The sequence below is a fragment of the Nyctibius grandis genome, chromosome Z (assembly GCF_013368605.1).
Source record: "Nyctibius grandis isolate bNycGra1 chromosome Z, bNycGra1.pri, whole genome shotgun sequence".
In the NCBI taxonomy this organism is placed as follows: Eukaryota; Metazoa; Chordata; class Aves; order Nyctibiiformes; family Nyctibiidae; genus Nyctibius; species Nyctibius grandis.
In genome coordinates, this window is record NC_090695.1 from 81295755 (window position 1) to 81308053 (window position 12299).

Consider the following 12299-nt stretch of genomic DNA (forward strand, 5'->3'; position numbering starts at 1 on the left):
CCCAAAGGGGTCGGCCATCGGCGCGTCCCCAATCAGTGCGGCGGCCCCGGGGACAGCCTTCTATGGCCATGGGGCAGCAGGTGCCGGCGCTGACAGGTGCGGATGGTGGGGATGCGTGGCATTGCTGCGGCCGGGACGGGACCCGCTCCCCGACGGGACGCGGCCACATCGCGCCGGCCAGCGTCACTTGATGCTCTGCTCCCCCCGTGGGTTCCCGGCGGGGGCTGCCGCCCGTCTCCTCTGTCAACGCCGGGGAAATGCGATCCCCTCCATTGAGGGTTGGCGTAGGAATCCTACGTCAGCTGCCCAGGGGGGATTTGTGGGGTTTTCAGACCTTTTGCACCGCAACGACAGATGGGAAAAGCCTGAAGGATGAGGGAATATCCTAACTTAGAACCTCGGGAATTATTCAGGTCTGAATTCTTGTAAAAAACAAAAACAGTGCAGTGACAGAAGTCTTTTGCGTGTCCTGTGAAATAATTGTGAACAATAATTGTGAACTTAATTAAAAAGTTGAACTTAAGCTTAGTTGAGTGAATTAACAGAAATTTTAATACAAAGCTTTAATGCTGAAGTCTTCATGTGGTTTTTTTTTTTTTCTTTCTGAGAAAATCCAGGAAGATACATGGTTTAGATTAGCCGCTATGCGATCTCTGAATCTGACATGTCCTTCTTCTATTTATACTTACAAAGCCAAAGTTGCCCTGTGTAATTTAAGTCAATGCTAAATAGAAAAGCAGTGGCAAGTGGGTGAGACTGAACGCTGAGGAAAGGAATTGCGCTTGGTTTCCAGTGCGGAGCGGCAGGAGGAGATGTGGCGAGACTGACCAGTCTGCCACGGGCTGCGAGCTCAGAGAGAAGAGGGCTCCGGAGGGCTGCGCGTCGCCCTTCCTCTGGGGCTGCACTGCCTTGCAAAGCTGCCCTGCACCCAAGTTACACAGCACAAAGAAGCAGAAAACCCTCTGCCGCAGTGCCCTTTCAAAAATCGTGGATCAGTTTGGTTTTTTAGAGCTATTACAGAATATTGTGGATATTTTGGCACATGTTGAGAGGGTGAGTGGAAGACAACAGGCTGAAGTCTGTAAGCAGGTAGAAACCTCATGTGCTGGTGAGCTTGCAGCGTACACATATTCATAACACCCTGGTCGATCATTCATAAGCAAAGAGAAGCAGATGTTACTGGCAAAGGGGGTCAGCGTTGTTTGGTTTCACAAGAGGTATGATTAGAGAAGGTGCTTGAAAGAGGAGAGAGTAATCACTTGGCATGCAAAAGTGAGGCCAAATGCAAGCAGAGGGTTTGGTGTATTGTCGTGAAAAGCACACTGACGTGTATTCATTTGCAGAAGACAGACGTACAGGACCAGACAATGGAAATTTTTTTTTTCTTTGAAACTTCGGTGAAAATAAAATAGTAACAAAAAGGTTAACATGTGGTTATAGAAGTTCAGCTATTGTATAAGCCCTGTAGCTTATTTCAAAAAGAGTATAAACCACAAAAACGTTTTATGATTTATACAAAAGAGGTAAGAAATGTTCCATTTTTCTGTGTTACTCGTATACATTTTTTTTTGTCTGGAGCTTGTTAGATAACAGTAAGTATAATAATGTTTTATCTGATTCTCCTAAACATGCAATTAAAGTACATTAGTACCAGCATACTAGTTTATGTTCATTATTAAATGTAAAAATCTAAGAATTCTGCATTAATGGAACATAAAATTTGAGATTTTAGTTACACGGAAGTCAGGGAATTCAGATGGACGGTTCCCATAGCAACCTATCTCTTCCTCTTTGTGTTTTTCATTTCACTAGAACCTTTCATTACTTGATTGCACCATACATTGTATCATGCAATTTCATCATAAAATTTCATCATTATATAACTGTGCAAGAGAAGGGAGTGAAAGTTGTCTTCACTCAACACTTTCTAACTTTAATGTTTCTGTTGCACAGAAAGCAAACTGAGGCTTAAATTAATCAGGCCTATGATTTAAATATTTTCTGCTTTTTTGGGGGGGCCTTCATAAATTTGGCTGGGTTTTTTGGAATGGCTATAAATAATAAAGCAGTTGAACACAATAGCATATCATTCCTTTGTAATTGGCTATTGTCTGCCTTGCCACATAGATATGTGGCTCCAGCGAGTAAACAAGAGACCAAACCATTTTTCATTTGTGGCTAAAAGATTTATCCCATCCAGATACAGGAAAGAAAGTGATAGTGGAAAATGGAGGACACTTGTGGTTTTTGTCTTCTGACAGTGGAATATAATTTACCAAATTACAACTCTGTGGATTGTCATGGTCGATAGTGGGGTTATCAGTTAGAGATCATTGTGGTGGCTTCTGGTCAGCATAACAAATACGGGAATCTGTAGGAGTAGACCTGTCATTCTGAATTTTTCCATACTGTGAATTTTGATTACAGATGAAGAGCCAGCGAGATCGCACTTTTCAGTACACAAATGAAGATAGTTATTAACCTTGCAATAGTTAGCTCTTTGTTGCAGAGGATATTGAAATGGAACAGACAAAGTGGGTTGGTCTGAACCTTTTGGGGAACTTATCAACCGACCTGGTCTTTTTAATTTGACAGGTATACTATGAGCATTGCTAAGCCCAAGTATCTGAGGCTTCTCAAGCCCTAGTGGGGAGCAGCTCCACGGCAGATGAACCTACTAAGAAGAAAAGAGATACCCCTTTATAAGATGAGCAAAATAAAGGATAGGATGAAAAAAAAATTGAGCTTCCGACCTTCTCCACTCTTCCTGTTGAAGAAATGCTAAAAGAAGAGAATAATACTGCAGAAACAGAGACAGGATTAGGAAAATGAAAGGCTTTTCCTCCTCAAAAGCCTTCAAATTGCAATGATTTCCACTGCCTTGATAAAATCAGACCTGGCTGGTAGTGCCATATTTTCTTTTGTGCTTTTGTAGTGATGATAAATTTTGCATGAAATGAAAGTAAATAGTTGTTTATACTTCATTTAACAGCAGCCAGTATGTCACTAAGTCAGCACTTCTCCTCTGAGATTTATAGAGCAGGATTTAGGCTAAATTGCTGGCATATGAGATTTCAGCTAAAGGTTGTTTTCCTTTAACCATTTTGTTTTTCAAATGCCTTGGCTGATTTTAGGTTATTGGAGTCCAATATAATTACTTGTTTAATTGCTTGGAAGAAGTAAAGCTTCCGTAGTTCAAAAATGGCTTATTTTCTTTAAAAATAACTGAAATCTGGCTTGGGGTTCTGTAAAATGCAATGCACTATACAATTGTGTAATTTTATCCTCTTAAAAATTCCCTGAATAGTCATTAAATCTTTGGAAACTAGCTAATCTCTAGGAGGATGCGATAGGTCTGGCTGTTTTCCAGGGTTTGCAAGAGGCTATGACAGCTTAACATGGTTAGAAAAATGGTTTCTAAATCACTGCAAGACTGGGTCAAAGACTCTAGCCTGCTGAAACCCAGTTGGTCTTCTTAATGACTCCAGTTTTGTCTGATGTCCAGAATCAGCCTCTGCTTTCAAGAGGTGACACAGAGCAGAGGAGAAGCGGATAAATTGACACGGAGTCCAGAGAGCTTGTGAATAAGAATGGATCAGTTAGGTATTGGTCAGTGCCACTTTTCGTTGTGCTCTACCAACAGGTATCAGATGTGTTGAAGCACAACAATGAAGGACCTTTATGAGAGGTATAATGTGGTGGGTAATGATGAGGAGGAGAGTAAAGTAGCAAACAAGGCAGTAGAACAGACAAAACCGTAGCGTGCGTGTTGAGAAGCCAGAGATAATGCTAAGATGCTCAGGATCATTATATTTGTCCTGAATACCACTCAGTACCTTAGGACAGAGGATAAGTATGTCACTTTCAGCCTGCTCTCCTCTGCAGAGGAGGACTGTGTATGTGAGTGTGTGTGTTCATGTGCCTGTGCAGTCTATCAGGCTGTTCTTCTGTCTTTTCCCATATAACTCTTTCATTTTTATTCAGTGCCAAGCAAATCTGGTGCAAAGGGAGGGGTCTCGCAGACAATGAAATTCCAGCAAGTTTCATGAAAATTATATGTTCTTGTGCAGAAAAAGAGAACCAGAAATTACTCCCAGAAGGACTCCCAGCTGAAGGCAGTGTTGCAGCATGAGTTCTTACACAGAGAAGCAACAAAGGATCAGCAGAAGGATGGGTAGGGGGCAAGAGAAGCCCCGAGAGGCCCAGCCACAGGAAAGCTTCTCTGGATGTTGCACTTTACCCCAAAATGCAATTCACAGGGGATCAGGCATTAGTTCCAGCACTCACAAAGCTAGGAGCTGTGCCTCTGACTGCAGCACACTTGTGGAAACTTCTGTGGCTTAACCTTGCCCCAACTCATTGAAGCGTGTTCTTTTTTTTCTTTTTTTTTTGAGGCCGGAGGGGATGGAGCGGGGAAGAAGTGCACTACATTAGTGAGCTGGATTAGCCATGTCAGCCAAGGTACCAGCCAAACACACTGGATTGGTGGTGCTAAGCAGACAGTCACAGAGCTTTAGGGCATTGCGAGTGTGCTGAGGACAAGGTGCTTTCACCCAGACACAGTCTTTTGAACACAGCACACTAGGATTTGGGAATGATGGTAGAAGAAAAGTTCAAAGAAGCTGCAAAATGTTGTCCCTCTTGTCTCTTCATATTGCTCTTCATCTGGGTTGTCTGGTAGGATAATGATTGTGCAGCCTCCTTTCCTCGCCTATGCCCATTCAGTTGCAGTTGTGTTGACATCTGGGAAAAAAAGAAGAGGTCATTGCCATTTGTAAATAGAGGAGCTGGACTGTCATCTCAAAGCTTGGAGTGGATGGTGCCATCCAGTCCAGCTCACAACAGCATCATTCCTCAGAGACTCCATGTGAATCAGCAGGACTCCACCAGTGATTCAGATGTGCCCAAGAAAAGGTCCCAAGAGTGCTGATCTGTGTTTCATGTCTGGACAGCTTGATCCAATGGATCTTGAAAACAGAATATTTTATGTATTCAGAGGACAACTGTTTTGTATTTATAGGAAGAGAACAGCGTTAGTTGAGATTAGTTATTCAGATGTAAAAGAGAAGTTTCACTTTTAATATATCATATTATATCTATTAAATCTGTCAAAGAACAGCTGATTGCAAAAGCCCTCTTTGTAATTGGCTTGTGTCAAGCTAGTAGCAGTAGAAATCATACGTGACTATGTCTGTTCTGCTAGTTAACATTAAAAGATAAAAGAGAGATAAGAGGGAGTGGAAATGTGTAGAGAATCATTCAGGTTGCCTTAGCTTCTTAAAATTTTATTCCAATGGATTTATAACTTTGTCCATGTGTCAGGACTAGCTCATGGGATTAGACATGAAGTCTGTATAGATACGAAGTTTGAAAAGAAAGACCTACATTGAGCCAGCCTTCCACAGTTGCCTGTGTCTGTTTCAGAGGTCCACAACATGAGTCTGGAAGGCTGACATCTCTTAGGGCAGATCACCATCACTTTGCTGACTAGATGAAAACGTGATGTTCAGGGGGTGTGTCTCCCCAAGGAGGGCAGCTTTATGGCTTTTGCCGGAATAAGAGGGCTCTGTTCTTAAGTCTCAGGTAAAATGCAGAAAATGAAGTCTAATTTTTAATAAATAAATACAAGAGTACAGAAACAAGGTATAACATTATAATACTTGAGGGCTTTAACGGTGGCAAACTGGGCATTGCCATAAAGAAAATAATTAGGAAATGTACTTTTCCAAAAGGAACAAAAAGTTCAGATAAGAGGCAGCCGTTCTGAGAAGGCAAAAAGAAACCAGTTAGAGCATCCCACACTAATGCACAGCAGGAGCATAGCACTCATTAACATGAGAGTGCGATGTGATCTGTATGTTATAACTGAGATTGCTTAGCCAGGTTTCAACTCAGATAACTGCAAGCTGTCTAATAAAGTTTGTAGAGAGCCAAATGGACTCTTTGAAGAGTTTTTCACTGAGACATTCTTGAAGCTAAATTGGAGAAATCTTACAAATAACTGACTTTGTGTACTATTGCTTGTACTTGGGGAATCCACAAAGGCTTGCGTCTCATATTGGTTTACCTTAATGAAGCCCATGACTGTTCTTTGGTGATCTGTCAAGGCAGATCAGTTAAAACCTATCTGAGGCCAGGCGACCACTCTGAGTTGTTAGCTACTGATTTCATCCTGGTTTTAAGCTTTTTTATCTCCGCTATTTATCTTCGTGACGATGATCATGGTTGTGGGGCTTGATTTGAGCTGCTGAACCTGAAATTCATCTGTTTTGACTTTTCACTAAGCATCTGTTTTAGCAGTGCTTTTTCCTGTACATTAAGCTTCAGCACTGTGCATTTGTAGCACTGTAACTGGAGTCAATAAAAAGTAAACACCGTGTCTAGAAGCTCTTAATCGGTATTTCAAAGCCGCATTAGCAACTCTGTCCTCCCCCTTGTCCTATCAAAGCATACACTTAGGAATGGCAGGGCATTGCTAATGTTATCCCTTACATCCAATTCAAAGGACAAATTCAATTTAGGTACTGCTCCTTCTTCTTCTTCTGTGAAGAAGATGAATGCCTAAATTTGTTGCAGGTTTTTTTTTTCATTTCTTCCGCCTGTATCTTTCTTTAGAGAAAATGAAAACACCAGGGTATTCCACTGTAAACAGTACGCGTCCTTTGCTTTTAATGTTCATTTGTTTCAAATGGATAAACATGGTAAAATAAATCGCATTCTGGGTGGGTATCTTAACCCCTTAATGCTATCGGATGTGGTGGGAGGGGGCGTACTAGCACAGGCACTTTGCCGGATTGCCAGCTTCATTCTTTATTGACTGATTCCAGTTGCAAAAGAAAGAGGTCTGTATGGCCCTCTCTTGCCGCTCGTAATAATAGTAAAAACTACAGCATCAGTGTGGTGGATCTCTAGTCGCTTTCTTTCCCTCAAGCGTAATGTAAAACCTTCCACTGCTGGGCAGTTTGTGTAACTGTAACACTGCTGAGTCTTTCTTGCAGCCTGTGTCAAGGATTGAACTTTCCAAATTATTTATTTCAGACGTTGAGAAAGAAAGGACTTAATGGCTGTGACAGTCCAGACCCCGATGCAGACGATTCAGTAGGTCACAGCCCTGAGTCCGAGGACAAGTACAGAAAAATTAATGAAGATATTGATCTAATGATCAGCAGGCAAAGATTATGTGTAAGTACTCTGAGCTCCCTTTCATTTTTTTTACTTTCTGATATTTCTCTGAACCTGGCAGGCATTGAACAAGAAAGAAAACAAAGGTTGTGAAAGCCCCGATCCTGACTCCTCTTACGCTCTCACCCCACGCACTGAAGAAAAATACAAAAAAATTAATGAAGAATTTGATAATATGATCAAGAGCCATAAAATACCTGTAAGTACCAAAGGTTAGATGGCTGTCTGCTGATAACTGCTGCAGTAACAAACCATAACCCTTTCAGTTCTGGCTTCTTAAGGAAAACATTTCAGCTGGAAACAGGCTTTAATAGCCCAATGTATAATTAAACACTGTGGTCAGAAAGTTTCACACGACATATTTTTCTTCCAAGTCTCTAGCTCTGGCACACAGACAAAGCCTACTATAGGTGAAAGCTACAGAAGGAAGTGAAATATACATGTATACATTATATTCACTTGATTTACAGAACTGTTTTACCACACACCACTCGCCCAAATTATATCTAAAAAATAATAATGGAAATCTTTCTTTGTGGACAGGCTAACAAAGCCACAGAATACTTTCTGTGGTGATATAGAAAAAACGATGTAGAACTGAAATTCCTTTATATATAGTAATTAGTGCGTTCTGTGCGTGTCACTTCAGTTCTCAAGTGTCTCTGCTAAACTCAGTTGCAGCACTGAAGGGTTACAGCTACTTGCTCGCTGCAGAGAAACAGACTGCATGAGAGCCTAATGGTAGGATTCAGACATGTTTGTGTGTTGGGGTGATTTTACAGCTTTATCAGAGAATTTGCTTTGACCTCATCAGCATTTCTTTAATGCTTTAACATGAGCTAAATTTTGTTTTAACCAAGTCAAAATTTCTAACCATCAGTCATATGCCTTGCCAGATATCTAAGAGAAATAACTCTGCATGTGTTTGCACAAGACATACAAGGGGAGAATACTTTGTTTTTATGTTTAATATTACATTTATAAAGCTGACAAAAAGAATGTGGAGGTTATATTTGGCCCTTCTTCCAAATGTGTGTGGAAAAGAAAGTAGCAAACCAAAGATTTGCCTGGGTCCAAAGAAGCGCCTGAATTTGCATAGGTAACTGCTTTCTTCTAGAAGAGATCGTTTGGATGTGGTCCTTTCTCATTCCCACACGTAGGTTGTGTGGTTAGCGGCCAAAAAAGGATGTCTGTATACCCAGAATGAGCAAAGTCTCCTCTGTAGTGCTAGTCAATTGTGCATACAAAATCTGATAGCTGAGCAGGGGATACCTCTTAAGGATGCTCAGATTCTGTCTCATGCAGTGTAAGTGTTCTTTCCTTTAATTCGCAGCAGAAAGATTTTCATTCAAGTTAATTAAAATTTGAAGAAGTTCTCACATCATGGCAAACATATTTTTGCAAAAAAAAATTTAAATAATAAAGATTTTCTCAGAGACCAGAATGGCACCAAATTTGATAAATTAGTATTTGGAATGGCTGGTTAAGGATGCCCAATATGTATATAAAATATCAGGCAGCAATACATATATATTCCTTTTTTTTTTAACCTCCCTTTTTATTGGCTTCTTTTGCATAGCTGTTTTTCTCAGGAAAAAAAAACCTCTAAAGCTATAGCCATGAATTTGGTTTCTCGGGGTGGAACTCAGTTTGACAAATGATGACTGCAACACTTAGGGTGACTGTTATAAGCTGGAATGCTTAACCCTTTTTCACATCAAAATCCTACCAATTGCCATTCCTTTCCTCTTTCAAGGGTGACCTTTGGCTTGTTCAAATCAAAGTGACGGAATTTTCAATCAGATAGTATTTAGCCAAGCTACTTCTCCACCTTAAATATTGTGTTTGGGTGGTCCTTCAGATCCTATGTCTCTCATGCTACCTGTTTTTGTTCCAACAAAGCAGCACATGTTATAACTATTTGAAATCTTAAAACATGAAAGAAAACCTTGGAAAAAAGCTCATTCCTGTGGTAGTGAGTTCTATCACTTTCTTTACATCCATAAGCGTTTGGGAAAATCGACTTTTCTATAAAACTAGGAAAATTCAAGGAATCAGAAACAGCACAGTTAATCTAAACACGGTACATGACACTTGTCTTTCCAAAAAATTAATGGACTTTCTCTCTGGTTACTTTCATTAAATTTAACCTTAATCAAATATAGTCCTACTTCAGCTATTAGCTTGGTGATTAACTTGGTTTCCTAAGCTGTATTTTGGGTATAATGTAACTTCCTGCCTTGCAGGGATGTTACAAGGTACAATGTATTATCTTTTTGTGAAACTACTTCAGAGATGCTTCAGAGATACAGAACTGCAAAATGTTAGCGTTTCTTTTCATGTAAGACAGGATATCCCTTCTTTGAATACTTCACACACAGAGCTCAAGGTCTGTGTGCTCCATCAAGCTGCTTACCACAAAAGGAAGAATCAGTAGGTGTTCTCCCCTGATGCAACAGGAGCTCCTTCACTTGGCATAAGCCGAGATGTAATGGGAAAGATGGAGCTCAAAGCTAGTAGATAATGGAAATATTTACTACATATTTGTAAATGTAATATATTTATATATATAAAAAATACATTATATACAATAATATCCTTAAAAATCAGTACAACTTCAGGGAAGTCAGGGAAGTTATATTCATTTACTTGTGATCATCAAAGGTAGCCAAGAAAGTTTGGGGGAAGAAAGCAATATTGAACAGAAAGTCACCAAGTCAAGTGATTAAATCACTACTTACAAAATATATAAAACAATGCGATGCCTGTGCCTGGTCTTGTAACAGAATAAAGCTGCTGCCAAATGAAAACAAAATTGGCTTTTTCTCCTAACAGCTAAGGCCAATAATGTTTCCTCAGATAATTTTCTGGGGATAAATATTTATATTGTTCTAAAACATCTGATAATAATTAGACATTTATTTGTAGTTTTCATAAGTGATGAAAGCAGAGGAGACAGAAATAGTCCACTAGAAGGGAGCTTTAAGTATCTCTGTCTCTAAATAAATGAAGGCCTGGTTGAACATGGGAAGGATAAAAACAATATTTAACACAGAATATTTAGCCCACTAATTTCCGAGGGGTTTGAGTTCCCAGCACTTTGCTTTGCACAACATATCACAGCTTGCGGAGCGCACATCTCGCACGGCGTGTGCTGTAGGCTGGTGGTTCCCTCTCAGGTGAGCCATCTGCCCTCTTTGGCAGTTGTGTCCAAAGGAGAAAAGATAGAGAAAAAAAGAAAAGGCAGGCAGAATGTGTCAAGCTGCTTACATGTTAGAGTAAGGCTACGTCTATGCCAGTAAATTAGTAAATGGCAAAGAACGTACCGAGGCAGCGAGAGGTGCTTATCTCTGCCCTGAATTGTTCGAGCAGTCCCTGGCATGCTCTTGGCACCGGACAAATAATGCTCTCCCAGACAATTTCTTAGCTCTGTTTGGTAGTTAGCCCAGGCCAGGAACGATTCCCAGTTGTCAATTTATATGTAGTCATGGTGTTTTTGAGGTTGAGAAGGCTTAACAGTATGGACATGGACTGCTTTGTGGCCTCAGATGGCCTCAGTTCCTAGGCAAGTTTAATTTACTAATATAGATATTACGTGAGTGCATCATAAGCTTTAATGTCCATCAGGCCTAGATGGAATAGATATGCCCCGTGACTTACCACCAAGAATGACTAGGGAATCTGCGGTAGGTTGCAGTTCTTGGTGAAAGACATATAAGACTGCAACAAAATTTGGGCAACCAGAGCAAAACTGTAGCTAGAGACGTACTGTTTAATACCGGTGCTTATCCAGACAAACTTCTCTCTCTCAACTTTGACTGCTGAGGAGAAGAAATAGAAAGTACTATATTCCAGATATAGTATGTATTCTGCTGCAAAGCAGAGAGTAAACTGAATTTGCCCTGATAAAACTGCCTATGAAATACTCTGTAAATAGATGTAAGTATATCCAGACAGTAGGTAAAACGGTGAAAATGAAACTGTTACTACAGAAATTAAGAAAATAATTTGCTTAACTAGTTTAAAAAAATATTTTTAAAATGACAGAAGGAAGGCTAAGTATCTGTTTCAGCAATGTTGGTATGTTTCAGTGATGACTAGTGAGACTGGCAGCTGCAAGAGCAACCAAGACATGAGCTCTTTTGTGCTGTACTAATCTAGAAAAAGAAAACGGCAGCCCTTGAAGGGTTTGGTTTGTACATGGAAGAAATACAGAGCATAATGCTGAAAGCAGACGAGCCTGTTGAGGATTGGCAAGACCTTCAGATTTATGTTTGTATCCATGTTTTAGTTTGGATAGCTCAACGGAGGTTGAGATTAGGAAAATAAGTTGATAAAATAGAGACAATATTGGTGTCATCAGCTATGTACCCAGGCTCAGAGGGCAGATTTCACAGATCTCATGACAGAGGTGAAGAAGACACTGTGGAAAGTGCTCCCCAATGGGTGATGCTCAATCTGAGCTAGGCTGAAGCCACCCAGCAGAGAGGTCTCCACCACAGCCCTGAACGTTGCAGTAACAAGAGACTCCATGTTGGCTTATTCATGTCTCCCATCAGGCTGGGGGTGGAGCTACGCCATCTATCCTTGTGTGAATTCACTGGCTAAAACCTTTTGGAAAGGCAGAAACTAGCAGCAGCAGCTGGCTTTAAGCTCCAGGAGCAGCCATGCACTTCTAATTTACATGGGATTGGGGAACCTCATGGGTCTGTCTGTGGCCTGTGAAGAGAATATCTTGCTTCAAAACATACCTTCAGGCTGATAAAGTGGCAGGTTATGCTATGTGAACCTATTTCCAAGGAGCCTAGACCTCAGTGTGACATACACTGGTACTCCTTGTGCTACGTACTTTGTAGATTTTCCTTTGAAAGGCAGGCCACACATGCAGTGAGTGAGCTAGACTTCGACTGCAAAAACAACTGCAGGCAAAAAAAAGGTTGTGCCTGAAAGAATACAGAACATACTTGAGCAATTACATTTTTCATCACATAATCATTTAAATTCTTTTTTTCTGTTTGTGAGACACAAACATTAGTATGTTTCAGGATCCCTACGCAGACCTAGCAGCATGTGTAGTTTTGCTCCCTACCCACTGAACACGTAGATTCCCAAGACCC

At 40.6% G+C, this 12299-nt stretch overlaps 1 protein-coding gene across 10 annotated transcripts in view; it reads left to right on the forward strand.

Moving 5' to 3' along the window:
- The window catches only part of MEF2C (myocyte enhancer factor 2C), a 140477-nt gene that overhangs the window by 95263 nt on the left and 32915 nt on the right, over positions 1–12299 (forward strand). For 7 of the 10 annotated variants that reach the window (XM_068422931.1, XM_068422929.1, XM_068422937.1 and 4 more), the window contains one exon: positions 7039–7182. In XM_068422931.1, coding sequence (XP_068279032.1) covers positions 7039–7182 — 144 coding nt within the window. Of the gene's footprint in view, positions 1–7038; positions 7183–7243; positions 7382–12299 lie in introns of all 10 variants that reach the window. The other 3 variants (XM_068422935.1, XM_068422938.1, XM_068422939.1) reach the window with 2 other exon arrangements.